Consider the following 19,308-nt stretch of genomic DNA (forward strand, 5'->3'; position numbering starts at 1 on the left):
TCAAAATAATTAGGCCAGACCGCCACTCACTTTTGTACGAGTATTTCCTTCTGTGCAGAGGACAGTCCTTGCCACCCGTGTACTCCAGAGCGATGTTTGTCCGTACTGTTCTCGTCCCGATCCTCTGAGGGGGACGATAGTTGCGTAATATCCTCTTGACGGGCTCGGATCTTCTCGTCCTCAGCAGTTCTCGTAATGACTCGAGCTGAAAGCGCAGAAAGAACGTTGAGGAATGAAGGAGATGTCTTCCCAATATCACATGTTACGTTGTATGTTTTTCCCCCACTAAAGGGCTGCCCTATTCAGTATAACAGTAATAATGTACAGTTGATGTGAGTTGATGTCTGTAGTAGGCTGGGACGATGCTTTAGGCACTTGTAAGGAAGCGATTAATCCTTTTTTTATTGAAGATTACGACATTCCACAAAATGCTTGTCTATTACTTTGCAGTTAAAAGCTGCCACAAAATGTCATAAACAACAAGTGAGGGGAGTCTTTAGGCATGTAGACCAGTAACCGCATCAGTGGTCACTCGATCGTCATGATCATGGTCTGTTATCCTTACGACTGCCGAGAGAGGGGGTGAGTGCTAACATACACTATCCAAGTTCTGCTCCATCTGCTCTTTCCTTACAGATGCGGTATATCTGCCGTACAGCCATTCCAACTCAGTTTCAAATCTACTGCTTTGTTTCAGTTTTTACATTTAGATAAACAAAAGTCAAATAATGAGCATATTGCACCAGGATTCGACGAAAGTATAAATAAATGCAGACATAAATCAAACAACGTACCATTACTACTATTACTAAAAACACATTTTCTTTCCCTCTTTACCTCTCACCCCGCCCCCTCGCGTCCCTCCCTCGCATCCCTCTCTTTCTCCCAATGTACAAACATTTGAAATGGAAACTGAGGATCTGCTATAAAAAGCGAACTTGTATAATGCAGTCCCATCACTTACGGTATATTACTACAATACATTAATACAAAACTTATCATATTATTGTAGCGATATTAAGATTTCACAGCCTATAACCTTTAAGTTTCGTACCTGATAGTGTGTGAGATAGACGGGCTTGTTGAAGAGGATCCATGTTACTGTTTCCGCACACATAGGCGTGGTCAGTGACCCTTCATACGTCATGTATTCCTTGGTTTCCGGAAGTAAAAGCGGGACGGACAGACCCGTAACGTTCAGAGCACTTCCTGCGAATTGAATTGAATTGAATGGAATGGAATGGAATGGAATGGAATGAAATGGAATGGAATGGTATGCAAATAATGAATGTTTATGAGTGCGATGGACAGAATATTTCATGAGGTGAAAGATGAAATGATCCATTCAACACGGCTGCGCCTCGTTGAATGGATCAAAAATGTCATCTTTCACCGAATGAAATATTCTGTCCATTGCACGAATTAAAAACATTCATTATTTGTTTTATATAACACCTAAGATAGATCCTTGTCATTTGATATTTCATGAATTTAGAAACAAGAGAGAATGTGCGGGATCTGAGATGAGAGAGTGCTCACTGAGCACTTTACGTTCGCGCGCAGTCTGGCATACACACTGCAAACGCAAGCGTTTTACATGCGTATCCAGGCTCTCGGCGTGCGTGCAGTCGGTTGGAGCAAATCGTATGGATCCAAAATTGCACGATAAATGGAGCCACAATTGCACGAATGATGACGTCAGAGTGAAATGGGACGAATGATCAATGTCAAACAACCAGTCAAATGACAAGGATCTCTCTACGTGTTAAATGAAATAGAATGAATTGGATTGAATTGAATTGAATTGAATTGAATCAAACTTAATTGCATTGACGTGAATCGAATTGAACTCAGTTGAATCAAATTGAATCATAATTAGTTGCATATGGCCTCAATAAGGAGGCAAGTAGTGCTTGTAAGCACACAACCTCATCTTTAGGTCCCCTCCGAGGAACCAGGGGGAATTTTATGAACCGTTTTGTCTTACAAATTTGTCGGGGAAAAAAAAATTGCTCTCAGCCAATCAGATGCAAGGATTTCAGTAGCTTGTAACAGTTTGGTCAGAAAAAATATTTGAAAAAAAAAACGCTTCATGAAATGTCCCCTATTTATTGATGACAAAGTGCCATGCTCAAGACGCCTTATTTGTTTAAGACTCTTCACATTTGACATTAATTAAAGCGGTACATTAAAACTGATGCCTTTATTGAAATACAAATCATAATGATAATTTTGTTTGATAATATCAGTGATGATGATTATTATCATTGAGTACAAATCCTCACAAATCAACGCACCTTTAAACACAAGACGCTGAAGTACTCGAATTCCTGTTAATTTCCCAAGCTCACGTCCCGTCATATTTCCTTCCTGTACGAAGGAAAAAAAGGAATCACAATCCCGTATGCCTGCCTAAAGTGCATGTCTTGTGAACATGTATTGCATGACAATAAATATATGGCGACTGGTGGCGTTTAAATACCCGATGTCAAAATCTTGAAGTCTCCGCCTTTGGGCATTTAAAAAACAAACAAACAAACAAACAAACACTTGCACGGTCTCTTTGAGTGCTCTCTCATTTTCTTTGCCAAATTAAAACGATGCATCTTCTAGCGAAGTTTAAATAAATTTTCCTCTTTTATTACAAAGTAAGCCTTGTGCAATGTTTTGAGCAAAGTTTGAAAATGCCGGTCGATCATCTCTGATCGCGTTGACAATCAGAATTACAACATGTACAAAGTGTGAGTATCTAACGCACCGAAGATTGTCACTGTGTTTTGACATTCAAACTTTTCTTTCACCCTATACCCCACCCCCACCATCCTGCCTATCGACGCTCAGTTCATATCTTCATTCAAATGGTATTATGACGATCTTCATCATTTTAACCTTGAAGATTTATTTTTTTCTTTCTTCAAGTCAAAGAGTTGCAAAAGTATAGTTTTGTGTAACGAATTAACAACACAAGTGGATCATAGTTTTTATTGTTTAAGTCGTCACCACCTCCAGCAAGGGACTAAGTTCTTGTATTCGTCGGTTAAGGACCTGAGAAATTGTTATTCGAAAAGACACTGTCATTTTGACACACTTGACCTCGTATAAATTTATATGCTCTAAAAGGGAAAAATGGGCACCAGAATTTCTTTGTGTGCTGTAACATTTCCTGTGTTGGATATAATAATATTTTTACAACGGAGACCCGTCCCGGCAGCATTTAGGACGATGCCGACAGACATCGAGAGGCAGGAAGGTGGCTTTACTATCACTAACCGGGTCGGAGTTAATGGGACATGACATCAGCTGTATTTAACTTTATTGGCTGACCTTTGGTTTCAGCAGAGGGGGAAAAAACATACACGTACCGTATCAGCGTCACAGCGATCAATAACAACTTTTAACTCCGAACTGTCTTGTTTGCAGAGCGCAAATCACGTCTTTGCTAATTAAGAATGACACGCTCATTTTACAAGAAAGACTGGCAACCCACTTTCCAAAATCGATAAACCGGGGGCTACTTTTTTCCCTTCTTAATCTCATCATCTGGGATTTAATTAATCATTCACCTGGTGAACAAGGGTATAATAACCGTACCCTGTAATTAAACAATTTCTAGACAACAGACGACCGATACTCATTAGCTGATTGGCGCGATATGAGGAGCGCTGAAGAAGAAGAAAAAAGTCGATAGGTAATACGGCGCCCTCAGCGGGGAGTGCAGCACTTTGGAGCCATGGATGTCTAAAAATCATTACAAGAACAAACTGACAGATTCGGGAATCTATGCGCCCTGAAGTACCATCCGGTCGAGGAGAGAAAAGAAAGTACTTCACAACCAGGTTGCCCCCAGTCCCTTGGGACGTAATGATCGATTGCTGTGATCGAACATCGCTTTAGCGTGGCACGTCTCGAAAGGGAAACGATTACAATAGAATTGACTGAGTCAATATACAATGGAATTAGCTCCATATTGAATCATGTCCAGCTGTCACCATTAGCGTGTACCCCGTTTCTCATTCCGATGTCGCGGAAGGTATCATAGGCTTAATTGATGGATGAAACAAGGGGGTTTTAGATTCGATTGATCAACGTTTTTGTCAGCGGAGAGCCTCATTAAAACTTCGGACTCGCTGCTACTTTTGTCGAGGGCATGTCAATCTCAAATGCCACAAAGACGCTATGATGATGATGAACTAGAAACGGTTTACATTGGAGTGACTCTAGTCTGAAAGTTTTAACAAGAAATTATTGCTGTGACGCTTTAACTAAGCTTTACTGAAAACTAGTTCCATACAAAACAAATCTTTAAGGTGTAAATCTATGCTAGTCAATAATAGCAAGGATTTCTTTTTTTTTCTTTCGAATCCTCACAAGTGGTATAAAACAGAGATTTTAAAATTTAGCTGAAGAGACACCGACAAAGAGACATAAATCTTGGACATATCATGTCATTCTTTATGAGGACTTGTTAAAAATGCATATGCAATGTTATAAGTAGGTATGTTACCACTGAAGAATCAAATTGGACATTGAGTATCATAAAACACAAACTATCAACGACTTCGAATTTCAAAGAGATAATGACAACTGACAAAATGTTGTATACTGGATTATATGGTTTGTTTAAAGTGCTCTCACCTTAATGAATAGTCCAACGATAGCCAGTCCGTTAGGTGATGTTTTGGCTTCTTCAAAGCTCTGATAAAAGTCTTCGTTGTAAAAGATCAGTTGTAACTGTCGAAAGAACAAACAAAGAAAGAAAAGAGATATTCAGTGTTTAAAAAGGGCAGAGAAAACAACAATTATATTTGAAGAGACTGTAAACTCTAAGCTTTGACTTTTTAACATTCCCCTCCACTTTCAACCATTTTGATTCGGTATTTGTCATATAAGTCAAAAGATTTAGTGTATTTCAGTCCACAGTATTTTCCTTGATTACAATGTTGCACTGATTTTTGTGCTAATTGTGTATATTCAAATGTGTTATTGGAATTGCATTTCTGTTGGAAAAGAAATGAATGAATGAAGGAATGAACAATATTTGAATTTCTCATGATCATTTTTGTTTCAACATCACAGCTGTTCCGATGTATAGCGTAGATGGCAAAATATCTCTTTCTGGCAATTCAAAATAAAGATTATGCATGTAATTCACTCACACAAATTGTAGTTTACGCCAGAGCAATTCATACTTTAGTTTACTGTCACTTTCTCTGAGTGATTTTGCGTATTGCGTATTGGTGTAATCATCATGACACAAATATGAACGTAATAATCATTCCACATACCATTCTCCGATTAGGGGAAAAGAAAATGGTATCTGAATATTGAATTGCTATATACATATCGCATTGACAAATAAAATATTTCAAAACCAACCTGCGCCGACATTTTATACAAGCTTGAGTTGATTCGATCCGTTTGTATAACAATGCTCTATTTTGATACATGCTGAATGAGAAAATCAGACACAGGAAAGTTTGTATATAAAATACTATCTGTTTCGGTCCCCCAGGAAACATGCGCTTGGCGAGCGAACTTACGCAATTGTGCAGGATCGTCCTATAAGATTCGAGGGGGGGGGGGAGAACTCTTGTTGATCTATAATAAACTATCATGATACTCTCTAACATATGCATACCTCAATATTTCCCACTAAATGTATCTCTCGAAAAATAATGTGAATTCGCTTAGGATCAGATATACGACTTGGCAGGAATGACGAGGTCCACACGGTTTATGTGTTACGCCGTGTGGGTCACAACACTTCGTAGACCCGATCCCAAAGCAGCACGAGTCACATCTTACGACTGGAGTGAGGGTTGGGGTTGAAGATGAGCAGGAAGAGGAGGGGAAGAGGAGGTTCTTGTGCTAAATTATTGAGATTTTGTGCTAAATTATCTTGTGCTAAATTATTGAGATTCTGATAAGCATAGCACACAAGAACTGATCACCAGTCGTTCTTAAGTCCTTCTTAACTTTAAGAACAGCTTTGTGAAACACCCCCTGGTCTCTGTAAAAGCGCTCATTAAGAAATAGTTAGAATCGTTATTACTATTGTTCGAAATCAAAATGTGTGCGGAAGTTACAAAAAAAAAAAACAAAAAAAAAAACGCCTCCTAAGCGCATATGGCAAAGCAAAGTACCTTACGGACCCAAGGTTCCTTTAGCATTCATACTTTTGAAACACTCAAACGTTTCACCAACACACACACAAAAAAAGAATGGATGTCAGGGTTTTGCCTTCCAATTCTGAAATCGGACTGATATTACAATGTACCTATACTTTACTAGGATTTACATGTTAAAGTAAAGAACAACTCATGATTGTGCTACACCACCTGAAGCAAGATGGAATTACCAACTTTAGAAAGTTGTTTGCTTACCTTTTTTTTGGTTATATGATATAGACAATCTGTCGAAATTTGGAAACCAAACAAAGTATCAAAGTGTGTTTTTTTTCTTCCAAACTAGCTATTAAACGCACATTTGTAAATACATGTACTATCTCGACGAATTTGCTGAAGCCTTTAGCAACAGAAACACAGTCCTCTGGAAAAAAAAAAATCTGCTTATGAAATGATAGAAAATGCACACATTGTCTCTGGTCAATATATCCCAAACTGTAAGAAAAGAAAGCAAAAGAACAAAAAGTAAGAAAATGTGATGTATAATTCATCGAGCTGGAACATTTCCTCGGTCTGGCGCGCAACGATCAGTCGTGCACCATGGCGTGACCCTCGAAAGCAAAACCCTTGCCTCGGCTCGTCAAACATTCAAACAGAGATCCGAAAAAGCACGGTATATAGACGAATGAGAGTGTTGTCGGTCTGCCGATCCCACCGGGGCCCGCGCGGAAATGTTTGCTCCTCGGGTCGATCGTGCAAATACCATTATGGATTGCATTACACATTTTGCGGAAGATCCTTTTTTTTTTCTTTCTTTTTCCCCTTCAGCAAAAAGATGTTGGTGCTAGATGCCGGTGTTCGACAGGAACTACGGGGGAAGGTGGATAGGTGGATGAATGGATCAATGAAAAGTCAGACGAAAGATAGAATAGTACAGTATATAAGAAAGAAAGAAAAGAGAGAGATAGGTAGATAGATAAACAAGGTATAGAGGCAGACAGTTACACTTTACTATCAGATTTCATACGTCTTCTTGTTAAGTCGTTTATCAAGGGATAGATTCATTAAGTTTATGCTGAACAAAAGGTGAGGGTACATGAGAAGATCATCACAAAGTATATATATTTTATTATGTATACAACTATACAGATTATCCAAACATATGATTGTTTATAGGTAGATAATATAGATAGAAAGATTTACTGTTTTCTCGACACTATCATAGTCTGATCAGACCCCCAGAAAGAACAATGAAAACAATGATGTGAAATTGATATTTACAATGCTGTCTCCTGTCTCTTTATACGTTTGCAAACTTAACATTCTATTTGCTAACTCACTTGCAGAAAGAAAAATGAAATAAAGGAATAAAATCAAATAGATCATAGACACCCGTATGCTATCGACGCATGATAGGAAAAGCGGCACTTTCAGTTTGCAGATAGATATTATATCTCATCGCTGCAACCAACCGGCTGCGGCTATTGAAAGTGGGGACCCGCCATCCCCCTCTCAGCTCTTAGGATCTCCACCGGTGTTACGGGAGGGTGTCGCGGTGGCGGCGACAGAACGTCATTAGTCAAGCCTAGCTTGTGAGGGGGTCGCGGGCCATATGGGAACCTGAAGAGATACAGTACCGAGCATCTGGAGAAAAGATGCTATTGGGGGTGATTTCATCGTGTCTCATCGATTCCGAGAAAAAAAAAGGGGGAAAAGTGCATTCAGTGGTTAACATTCGCTTTCATAGTAGCCATCGATTTCTTGCTCTTACCGTGAGGCATTTCCCCTATGGCATTTGTCTTCGGATACGGCTACCATGTGGCAACATTAAAACCACTGTTGTCGAAATCGCATCTGCGGGAGAAAAAAAAACTGAGGGGGGGGGGGGGGAGTCCATTGAAACTGTCGTGCACTTCTGCTGTTACTGACACATTGGCTACATCTCCCAAGGTTTCATGACACTGGTTATGATGAACATGGAGAAGAGTCTATCACCATAAGCACGCTGGAGTGTGTTATTCTCGTCACCGTGCTAATGGTGGATGATAACATAGAGCCATTAATGATAAGAAAAGTCTTTTCAACAGGGGGTCGTGCTTCTAACGTCATACAGAAAGGTGAACCGAGAGGGGGTTTGTGATTAGCCGAATAAGAATGATGTAGGATACTTTTACTTCTCCCTTACAGAGTTCCTCACAATATCTGATACAGCGGAACTATGCATGAGAGTCAACAACCACATTAAGGTCACAAATTGGAAGCGATAAGTGTCAACGTCCTTCTATTTTGGCGTAACTAATAGCGATCCTCATTAGGATGCATCATAAGTCAACAGCCATTTCTGCACGTCTCGGAATACGCCGTTTCCTAATCGTAAAGAAAGCTCGTAACGAACTTCTGTTTTTTTTCCTACACGCGCATAGACCAGCCAACACGCGGTCGTTGGAATTCAAAACGGCAAGAGCCACAAATGTCCATTTTCGGCCAGCGGAGACGCGTCTAGTGAAATGTCAATTGCGCAGTTTGGGATAACGGTTGAAATTGCTAGTCAGAGACGCGGTTCCGTAATAGGCCTATTTCAACACACCAACTCAACTGATGCGAAATGCTTATAGTATCGTTCATCCCTTTTCCCCTCCCACTTCTCTTTATCTGTATTGCAGAATGAAACATGGTCCTGCTATGGATATAATACTGGGAAGATGTACGATTGGAGATACTTGTCAACGGCAGGACATGACTATTGTCATCTCTCAATCTCTCTCCCAGATGAGTCCCTATATATATATATATATATATATATATATATATATATATATATATATATATATATATATATATCTTTCCATCTCTCTCCTTTATCTATGTGCAGCCATCTGTGGAAAGTGTAGTTTGTAAGTCCTCTATACTTTAAAACAAGTACTATCTACAACATGTTTTATCATACAATCTGCATCATACAGTCATATCGGTTAAAATGTTCTAACTGTACATAAATAGATGTAGGATAGATCTGATATTGGATTTACCAGCTCCGTTTTTCAATAGATCACTCTTTCTAATCAATATATTTAGTTTTTGTCACCATTGCAAAGTACGCCTTGTTTCTGTCATTACACATTCACTCGTTCGTACAATATTTTGTATTAAATTTTATATGTATTTCTCACAAATTGTTAACAACATGATTTATTAATATATACTTTGTATTTGAATTTAATTATGTTGGATGGAAATAAAGTCGAATTGAAGTGAATTGATATTTGAATTGATATTGAAAGGGTGTACAAGAGAGTGAAAAGATTCATATTGACGGCCATAGTTGTCAATTACTTTAGTAACTAATGGGAATGAGAATAAATTGTTTCCATCGTCTAGACGGTTAGAAGAAAACAAAAACAAAAATGGTATGAGGAATACGAATCAAAATGCCGTGAGAGATAACTGCTTCTAGACGCGAACTAATGTAGTAGGAGACAGCCGTAAAGTGCATTTTTGAAGCTATTAATGCTGATTAAACAGTCATGAAGGTATACGGCCATATATCGAGTTGATGGGTGGCATAGAAGTACCGGCAGTGATATCAATATGCCGGATCGGAGTCAGCTCAAGAGTGCACATTGGTACAAATGACCTTTCTCTTTTTCTCAGTTGCCATGGTTACGCACTTTCCTCCTTTCCAAAGTGATATAATGCATAGGCTTGCACGCCCGACGTGAAAATTTACGGAATTCATGTCCAAGCGAACATTGAACTTGCATAGACCGGGTGACCAGAATGGTCCCTCAATCGGCACTTCGACAGGCATTCATATTTTCATTGTTTTGTATTGAATGCATTGACAAACCTTTTTTTATTAACATTGCCAAATACCAGGCTTACTGTTAGGTGGATGTACAGTCAGGCACTAATTATAAGGATTTACACGAAAAGTCATGATATCACACATGTTTATTTCAGCAGTGGCAGATCTTTAATGGGAAGAGGTTTAACCTCCACACCCCCCCCCCCTTGCAAAGTGAACATTGTGATGTGCATAGGAAAACGCCATCATGTGTCCAGACCCAAAAAGTATGTTCCTAGAACTCCGTCTCAGGCCCGACCTCAGACACTTGCATTTATTAATCATAGTGATGATACAACAACTATAGTGTCCATGAGTCATACAGCCCTTGAGCTCGACACTAGGCAAATAAGGCCCATGAGTCTGACACCAGCGGCAAACAAGGCTCCCAAGTCCGACACTAGGCAAAAAAGGCCCGCGAGACCGACACAGCGCACATTAAGCCCCGTGATGTATTGAGTGACGGACTCGTGCACTTACTGTTCTTGTCTTTGTGTATATACTGTACTGTTTTAACTCAGAGTCACACCGTGTTGTCATGGAATCCATAATTAACCTTGTGATCATATCTATACTTTCTTCAATTGGTATAAGAGAGAGAGAAAGAGACTCAGTCGTGGACTGATGCAAGCTAAAAGAGTGTTTATATAATTATGTGCCTTGTTGGAAGTAACAACAGTTCACGTATCAAGACAGAAAGAAATAGAGGGATAGATATAGATGGTTATTTGGATAGGCAGAGGTATATGGAGAGAGGGGGAGGGAGAGAGGGAGAGAAAGATAAGTTTCTCCCTTCATCTTATCATATTTTCACACTTCGTGACGGGAAAAGATTGTTGAGATATGATATACGAAGATGATCAATTATTTACATTTGGAAACTTTTGGGGTTTGGAATTCGCTATTACGAGACGGCGCGGGCAATTTAGGCGGCGCGCGAAAATAAAAACACACATAGAGAAAAAGGCCTATGTCTGACATCGGGCGCTTAATTCCCGCTATTTGTCACCGAGTTTGATTTAAAAGCACATCTATTATTCACCAGATACGAGACGAAGACGATTTCTGCTCTGTTCTCTCATCACCTCCCTGTCCCCGCTCTGCTGCCAAAGCCCCCTTCTCCCACTCCAAAAAGGAGAAGAACCTATATCCAAAGTGCTATTAACGCATTCCCCGTTGGTGTTGTTTCAATTCGTCATGGATCGGATCCATTTTCTCAGCTCGGGCCGTGATGAAGGAAGAGAAAGATTTGCCAGAACAACAAAGGGAACGGCATGTCTTTCTCGCTCTCCCCCTTTTCTCTCTTTTTTTTTCTATTTTTCTTTCGTTCTTTCTTTTTCATCTCTTTCTTCCCTTGTCAGAGACGTCGTTCTGGTATCGCCAACGCGTAATCGATACCAAAACCAAGATATCCAGAACGGCGCGCTCGAAAGTTTCAGCGCTCGTTTTGATTCGCAAAGAGCAACTGGACAGATGTCACTTGGCTGGGCGCGAATTGGAAAATACAGTCTCTAGCAATAGGTGAACAAAAATTTCAAACAATTCATATTCATTCAAAGCACGTACTGGTTGCTAAATCAACCATTCTTTGCAAGTACTGTTATCCTAATCGACCAGCATATAATGTGTATCGCACTTCTTGTTCCGTGTGACCCAAACAAGTGCAATGTACAAGTACAATGTACTAATGAAACAACGCTGAATTTACATGAGTTATGTTTTGAGTGATGTGCATACCACACCCAAAATGCTATCGAAATTGAACATAATATAACAATTTACAAGTAACTATATGAATGTAAAATATAATCTATTCTGTGTTGTAGTCATCGACTATGTGCAATACAGTGTTTATGGATAAAACATTTCTACATGACTCACTCCATTGCTGACAAAAAAAAAATAAACCACACCTTCCAGTCTACAATTGATATCAAATATACTGCAATTAGCCATTTATGAATCACGAATTAATGATTAGGCCGACGCCGTAAAATGGTTTCACAATATAAAGCCGTGCTTAAAAAGAGATACAATTGTGCTGAATGAACACCACAGACCGGTTCATTAATTCCGCTTTTAATTAACTCAAAACGGATCACGCATAATATGTCTCCAATGTCACGAATAAAACGACCGGCAAGCGACTTCTGGCGGCTCGCTTGTGTTTGAGAGCGGGGTGTGAAACGGCATTTGAAAGCACAATATATGCTGCAGATTACACAATCCTCATTTTTTTCCCTCAAATATTGTTCCGTTTGCCTTTGCACTTTCAAAGTAACTTAATTTGTGTAATATCCTACACTTCTCATTAATTTGATGTACAGCGGCGTGTTGAATTGTAATTAATTAGAAAGTGATTAAAATAAACATCAGTTGTTGGGGTTTTACGGGGTTTTTTCCCCCACAACTCAAATGAAAGGAAACGCAGATATATTTCACTGCACAGATAAGCAACTTTCTCGCCAACAGAAGGTAAAGAAATGGGAAATAGAATACTACCGAAGGAGCTTTGCTTGGCTCTAACGAAACGAGTTAACTTTTTTTTTTGATAGAGTGACAGTATTGAATTGAATTGAATAACTGAAACTGCACTGGTCTTGCACTCGAGACACAGTGAACAGTTCCAGCACGTTTATTTTCATATTTCACTTGACATCAAAATACATCCAAAAAAGAATACAAACCAAGCAAGATACAAAACATGTCATACGTCGGGACATGAACAGAAAGTGCGTCAGCATTCATAATGTACATAAGACTAATTTTCTATAACTTGTGAAATATGATGGAACCGCAAAAGCAAAGCTTGTAAGCGCAGGTTCCATGAAAAAATACCGGTGTAAATTTGCTATGCAATCAATGGAGATAGGACACAAAGTAATAATGACGAAACGATATGAAAGCTAAAATATTAAAGTACAAAGGGAAAAAGAAATAAGAGAATAAAGAGAAAAGGTGAAAAAAAAACAACAAAAAACAAGAACCCAAAGAATAAGAACTGAGTGAAAATATGGCATATAGGTACACAAGTATATACGTGCACATTATCTATAATCAACTTCATAGTGAGTTCTAAATGTTGATACAAATACGGATGCAGTGATTATATAACGGGAGCATAAACCAGAAATATACATTGAACGAGGATACTGCGCATATAACATATTGAAATATTCTAATCAGACTGATTATATTCATTTATTAACATTAATTTCAATTTTTGTTTAAATGTAAACATACTAGAACAATTGATTAAATCGGCGGGAAGATCATTCCAGAATTTAGGTCCGGTAAAAACAATTGTTTTTTGAGCAAGGAGTGTGCGGGTACGTGGAAGGTGAAATGATTCTCTTTGTCTTGTGGGGTAAGCATGGACGGCATAGTTTTTCTGAAACATATGAGTAAATACGTCAGGCAAGCCGTTGGCTGATAACTGAAACATAAATGTGCCTAAGTTGTATAAAAACAAGTCAGCAACCTTAAGGAGTCTGTTTTCAAAGAAGAAATCATTCGTGTGACAATAATAATCGGCTAGATTTACTGAACGAATAGCCCGTTTTTGTAGTTTGAAAATTTTATCAATGTATAATTTGGCACAGTTTCCCCAGGCAAGTATTCCGTAACAGAGGTAGGGTAAAATGAGCGTTGAATATAAATTTTTCAAAATATACTTTGGAAAAAAATGTTTTAGCTTATCTAAAATCCCAGTATTTCTCGAAAGCATTTTAGATAAATAATTTATATGATATTTCCATGTTAATTCATGGTCAATATGAAGACCTAAAAATTTAAACGATTCAACTTGAATCAAACAATCATTATTCATTTTTATATCGCCAGGCAAATGGATCACAGAATTACTAAATAACATATAAACAGTTTTGTTTATATTAAGAGACAACTTGTTTGCTTGGATCCACATTTGAACCGACTTTAATTCTCTGTTCACTACATCTAAAAGGGTTGTTGGGTTTCGATGGGAAAAAAAGATATTAGAATCATCGGCAAAAAGAAGAAAAGATAAAACATTAGATGAATTTTTGAAATCATTTATATAAAGAATAAACAAAAGTGGGCCTAAAAGGGATCCTTGAGGGACCCCACAAGATAGTGTTTTTAAGTTGGAACTGAAGCCGTTGATATTTACAAACTGTTTCCTGCTAGTTAGGTAGCTCCTGAACCAGTCCAAGGCCTTTCCGTGATCGATAGTGTCAAAGGCCTTGGACAGGTCCAGGAATATACCAACAGTATGTGACGAGTCGTCAATAGCGTGGGCTACTTTATCGATAAAAGCAAGCACAGCATGAGTAGTAGAGTGTTTTTTCCTAAATCCAAATTGAGACTCACAAAAAATATTGCATTCGTTTAGGAACTTAATTACACGAGAATATATCAACTGTTCAAGAATCTTAGACATCGCCGTCAAAAGAGAAATTGGACGATAATTACTTACATCTTGCTTTTTACCTTTTTTGTAAATCGGAACAACTTTAGCAATTTTCATTTGACTAGGCACTATGCCAGTAACAAGGGACAGATTGAATATATGTGTTAAAGGAGACAATATTGCCGATATAATATTTTTCAGTAAAAAATTTGTAATACCATCATGTCCAGCACTCTTTTTTGCTTTCAACTTGAGAACTACATCCCTGACCTCGTATTCTTGGATGGGAGTAAAAAACACAGATTGAGGATTTGGATCAGTTAGAAAATAATGAAATGCTTTATCTGTTACTGGGATATTACTAGCAAGACTGGGGCCTAAATCAACAAAAAAATCATTAAACGCATTAGCAACATGCACCGGATTTTGAATCAAGATACCGTGCTGAGATATTTCCTTCACTTGTTCCGATTTATCTTTAACTCTGAGAACTTCATTAATCACCTTCCACGTACTCTTGGTGTCATTTTTGTAAAGGTCAAACTGCCTCGTGAAATACCTCCTCTTAGCAAATCTCAAAGTTGTTGTAAGAATATTACGATAACGTGCATATTTACCTTTCGTATTTTCATTCGGATTCCTCTTGTATTTACAAAATAAATTATTCTTATGATTGATAGACTTAAGGAGGGATTTGGTGATCCAAGGCATTCTTGGTGTTTTTTTATAGGTAGAACGGGTGGACTGTCGTAAAGGAATAATTTCATCATAAAGCCTAGAAAATTTATCCAAAAAAATGTGAAATGCAGTTTCTGCATCATTATCAATACCAAAAACTTCTTCCCAGTTAGCAGTCAACAATCTCTCCCTGAGTCTATCGATGTTGCTCTCAGAAAAATCACGAAAAGTAAATCTTTGAGTCTTAAGACAGCAGCTTTTCACAAGAGGAACCTTGGCGTATATCGGGAAATGATCAGATATATCAGATACTATAACACCAGATGATACAAACGAAATATCGTTAGAAAAAATATTGTCTATCAAGGTGGATGATGTATCAGTCACACGGGTAGGTTTTCTAATTAACGGTATAAGATATTTGGATAACATCAGGTCTAAAAATTCTTGGCAGTGGACATTTTCATTGTAATGAAGCAAATTCAAATTAAAGTCCCCCGTGATAAAAATATTCTTTTGGTGTAGGGAAGGCGTATGACTCGATATGGCTGTCGCAATTTTTGTAATGGGTTGGATATTTCCGCCATGTTGTACTCACTGTAGCTCTTGTTCTATCCTTTTTATTTTTATCTGTAAAGATATTATTTACTCCTCATATCCTAGTCAGTGATGGCTACACTACCCCTACAGCTTTTCCTCTTGTACTAATAGCCTAGGCTTGGTGTTTGTTTTCTTCATGTTATTCCGAGCAGTCTAACTACTCTTGTCATTAGCAACACGATTCCTCATCTATGAGGTAAGTTGACTCGTATACCGATAGGCGACCGGTGGTCACGACGAAATGCGCGCAGAAAGTCCTAATTTGGCGACGACCGAGGTATTAATTCCCTCATTACCATCGGGAACTCATAAGTGCGTAATGTTAGCGGCATCTCAGGGCGGAGGGCATTAAAAGAGTTAAATTAAAGCCGCACACAATGTCAACGCCCGAGTATCTGCCACCTACTATAGCTCGTCGTAAACCGAATCATTCGCTACATTTCCCCCCGCTCCATTTTGTCGCACTTTTTGGCTGTTCTGACTGAAAGGCGGAAATCATTTGCCACGTTGTCTCTTAAGCTTGTCAACAATTGGCAATCATGTGCCTCTTTACACGCCAAACAGAACTCCAGAAATATGTTGGTCGTTAAAACAACGCACTCCAAACCTTCATTGAGTTTGGGTGTGAATGATGATAAAGGAAAAAGAAATGCAGTCAAACGCTGAAGTGAAACACGTATTGATTAGGGAAAAAAATACATGGTTAGAAAGAGCAACTCGAACAGTGTCGAACATCTCTAAATGTCTTTCTGCTTATTGCAGACGCACTTAAACAAGCGATAGTCGTGAAGACGTTTCAGTTTCCAGTGATTATTTTAGCGCCATTGCCTTCTTACAATCCCATTGAATTATAGAGACGGCCGAAGTGATGATGTCACAATAGCAGCTGGGTTAGAACCAGGCGCGAGCATAGTTAGCAGCAATAGTGTTTACAAATATTCGGACCAAGTGAGATTGTTTAGAACCAGTTTCCATGGTGATGAATGGACACGGTGCTGCCTTGGCCACCAGAGGAATGTAAGCAATGTCTACATTACATTCATTTTCTTACTGAGTAAAGAATTACTAGTGCAGTTCTATTCTCAGACATAATTCCTTAGAGGGAATTCAATTCTGTTGTCTCCCTTTCTCTCATCACATCGTCTTATTTTCGCGCTTTTGGATCTGAGATTTTATGGAAAGAAACAAAACAAAATAAAACAAAGCAAAAAAATATAAACAAAATAAATAAAACACGAGATGTTTTGAGATTGTCTATAATGAATCTAGCCAGAAACGGGCTAGTGCTCGTCGGTGACCATAAGCCGTAAATCAGGAGGGTCCTAATTTTTGAATTCTAGCACGAATTGTTTACGGGGGCGAATAGTAATGACGGGCGGGAGGAGACCCCTTCTGAGAAACACTTTAATGAGGAAGCAGGGCCCCCGTGTCGCAAAGCCCTCGAAAAACGATCAAACGTCACGTGCCACGAGTGTTTTGTTCCCCATGAAATATCACAATGCATTGCCATTTCAGTCGAGTGACTAGAGGGGGAGTGATTAGGGGGACGTCCCTTTGGGTTGCAGAGAGTTCGGCGCTTAGAACGAATCAATTTGTTTTCATTATTTTCCTTCCTGTTTTTATTTCTTGGAATATATTCTTCTTCTTCTTCTTCCATTTCCTCCTCCTCCTCTTCCTCTTCTTCTTCCTTCTTCTTCTACTTCTTCTTTTCATTATAATTTCTTTTGTTTTAGTGTCAAACCCTGGAATATGAATAAAAACACACCCGTCTCGGGATCTCAAGAAGCTATGTTCACCATCATTATATACCAATGTCAAATAATGAAAACGATACGTCCTATCACTACCCACGAAATCTTCTTTAGCACATCAAGCAAGATCAGGCGGAATGATGTAAAATGTTGAGTAGGCTTATTGCTCCCTTTCAAATATCCACATTCTTCACCGCAAAACCTCAATTATGGCAACAACAACAACAACAACAACAATAAGGACAACAACAACAACAACAACGAAAGGAAATTGAGCCGTGGTAGTTCATTTCGGGGTGGGAATGCTATTACCTTCTTTGAGAACTCATAGCAACTTTTATATATTTGGAAAACACTTTCTTTGTTGTTTGTGAAAACAATCTTTTCCTCTTTTTAATGCAGTCATAGATAGACGTCAAGTGGTGATAACGGTTAGTACATCTTTTGGTTTGTTTGTCATTATTCTCGAACCAACAAAAAAGAAAGAAGATGCAGAAATGCCTCCAGCCTCTATACTAAATCCTAGTGATGGACCGTTGAAGATGCAGTCCCGATGGACAAGCTGCCGTCTCGCACAGAAATATCCCTAACTAAGCTAAAGCTAAAGCAAAGGATGTATGATACCTCCTTGGCTAAACTAGATCGCTGCCGCAGCTCCGCAGCCACAAACTATAAGGCTTTTCTTACACAGTCAATGACACCGCATAAGCTCGGAGGAGTAGATGTCTTGTTGAACGAAGGTGGCAGAAAGAGAGAGTAGGAGGAAGAAGGGTAGAGGGGGGGGGGAGCTCAAAGCTGATTCCGTGATGATGCTGAGTGGGATAGAGATAGGTGGATGAGAGAGATCCTCCAATTTTGACAAAGCGTCTGCCGAGGATTTGATTTGAACTGGAGTCAAATCCAATGAGTTGCTCTGCCCGTCTTAGCCGAGACTTCATCATTGCTCTTCTTAGCCACGAGAGAGCCGCCGTAATCAGTATGAGGCGTCGATAGCTATCCGCGCTCTTGTCGCCATTCCAATGGAAAGCCACACGACAAGTGTAAAATGAAGAAACTTTCCCTTCCTATCCACATTTTTTTTCTTTTCGTCTTAATCGACCCACTTGGACGCCTGCGTATCAAAAATCATGTACGGTTTGTTTCGACAAAATAATGAGCATTCCCCGCAAAACCCGTAAAATGCGCAAGCGCCTCCGTTGCGTTAGTGCAGGTCACTGAGATACGACTTTTGTACAGTACTCGTAACAGTTTGAATCTCCGCTGTACATTCATGGCACTGTTGCTCACATACTAAGAGATTACTGTATATCCAGCCTCTGGCATTTGATATTCATAGGGCATCGCAGCCTATGTCGTTATCGACGCCTGAACTTTGTGGTTACACATTGTTTCGTTTGGGCGCGTCGTTTTCTCCATTTTTTTTTTCTTAGCTCTTCCTTCGAAGGCGCCAACGAAATCAGGGCCCAGAGAAAGGGTTACCAACAAACAGGATAGCAAAATGTTGTCTGGATTAGACGTGCGTCATAGCGGATTAAACCATGGATGAAAGCATGATATGCTCGTTTTTTCTCTATCTCAACTGCAAAACGTCACAAATAAGGCATAAGTGTGTGCTTCAATACGCGATATTCGACATTCCTTGAAGGAAGATTATGCTCACATAATATTATGATTGCACTATTCCTGGCCTAATCATTTTCTTTAATAATTGCAATACGTTACAATCATGATGTTTTTTAAACACTGGAAATGCATAACGAAATGAGGCAAGCAAAATCACCACAAAACGGGCTCAACTATAGCTTATATAGAAAACAATAAACAGAGCATAACTTCCAATAGTGTATAATGGCTCAATCACTGATCAAGAAAAAAAGAAAAATGATCCAAAACGACTGCAAGTCGTCTACATGCCTAAAA

At 38.9% G+C, this 19,308-nt stretch overlaps 1 protein-coding gene across 1 annotated transcript in view; it reads right to left on the minus strand.

Annotated features, from left to right (window-relative positions):
- Positions 1 to 19,308, minus strand: part of LOC139718273 (carbonic anhydrase-related protein 10-like) — a 103,372-nt gene that overhangs the window by 613 nt on the left and 83,451 nt on the right. Inside the window, exons 5-8 of the mRNA XM_071629757.1 lie at positions 4,636 to 4,731; positions 2,298 to 2,370; positions 1,055 to 1,209; positions 31 to 205 (exon numbers count right to left, since the gene is read on the minus strand). Of these exons, the coding sequence (XP_071485858.1) occupies positions 31 to 205; positions 1,055 to 1,209; positions 2,298 to 2,370; positions 4,636 to 4,731 (499 nt within the window). The remainder of the gene's footprint in view (positions 1 to 30; positions 206 to 1,054; positions 1,210 to 2,297; positions 2,371 to 4,635; positions 4,732 to 19,308) is intronic.

The sequence above is a fragment of the Diadema antillarum genome, unplaced genomic scaffold (assembly GCF_040938485.1).
Source record: "Diadema antillarum isolate AM-2024a unplaced genomic scaffold, OU_Dant_1.0 scf00000092, whole genome shotgun sequence".
NCBI classification, from domain to species: Eukaryota; Metazoa; Echinodermata; class Echinoidea; order Diadematoida; family Diadematidae; genus Diadema; species Diadema antillarum.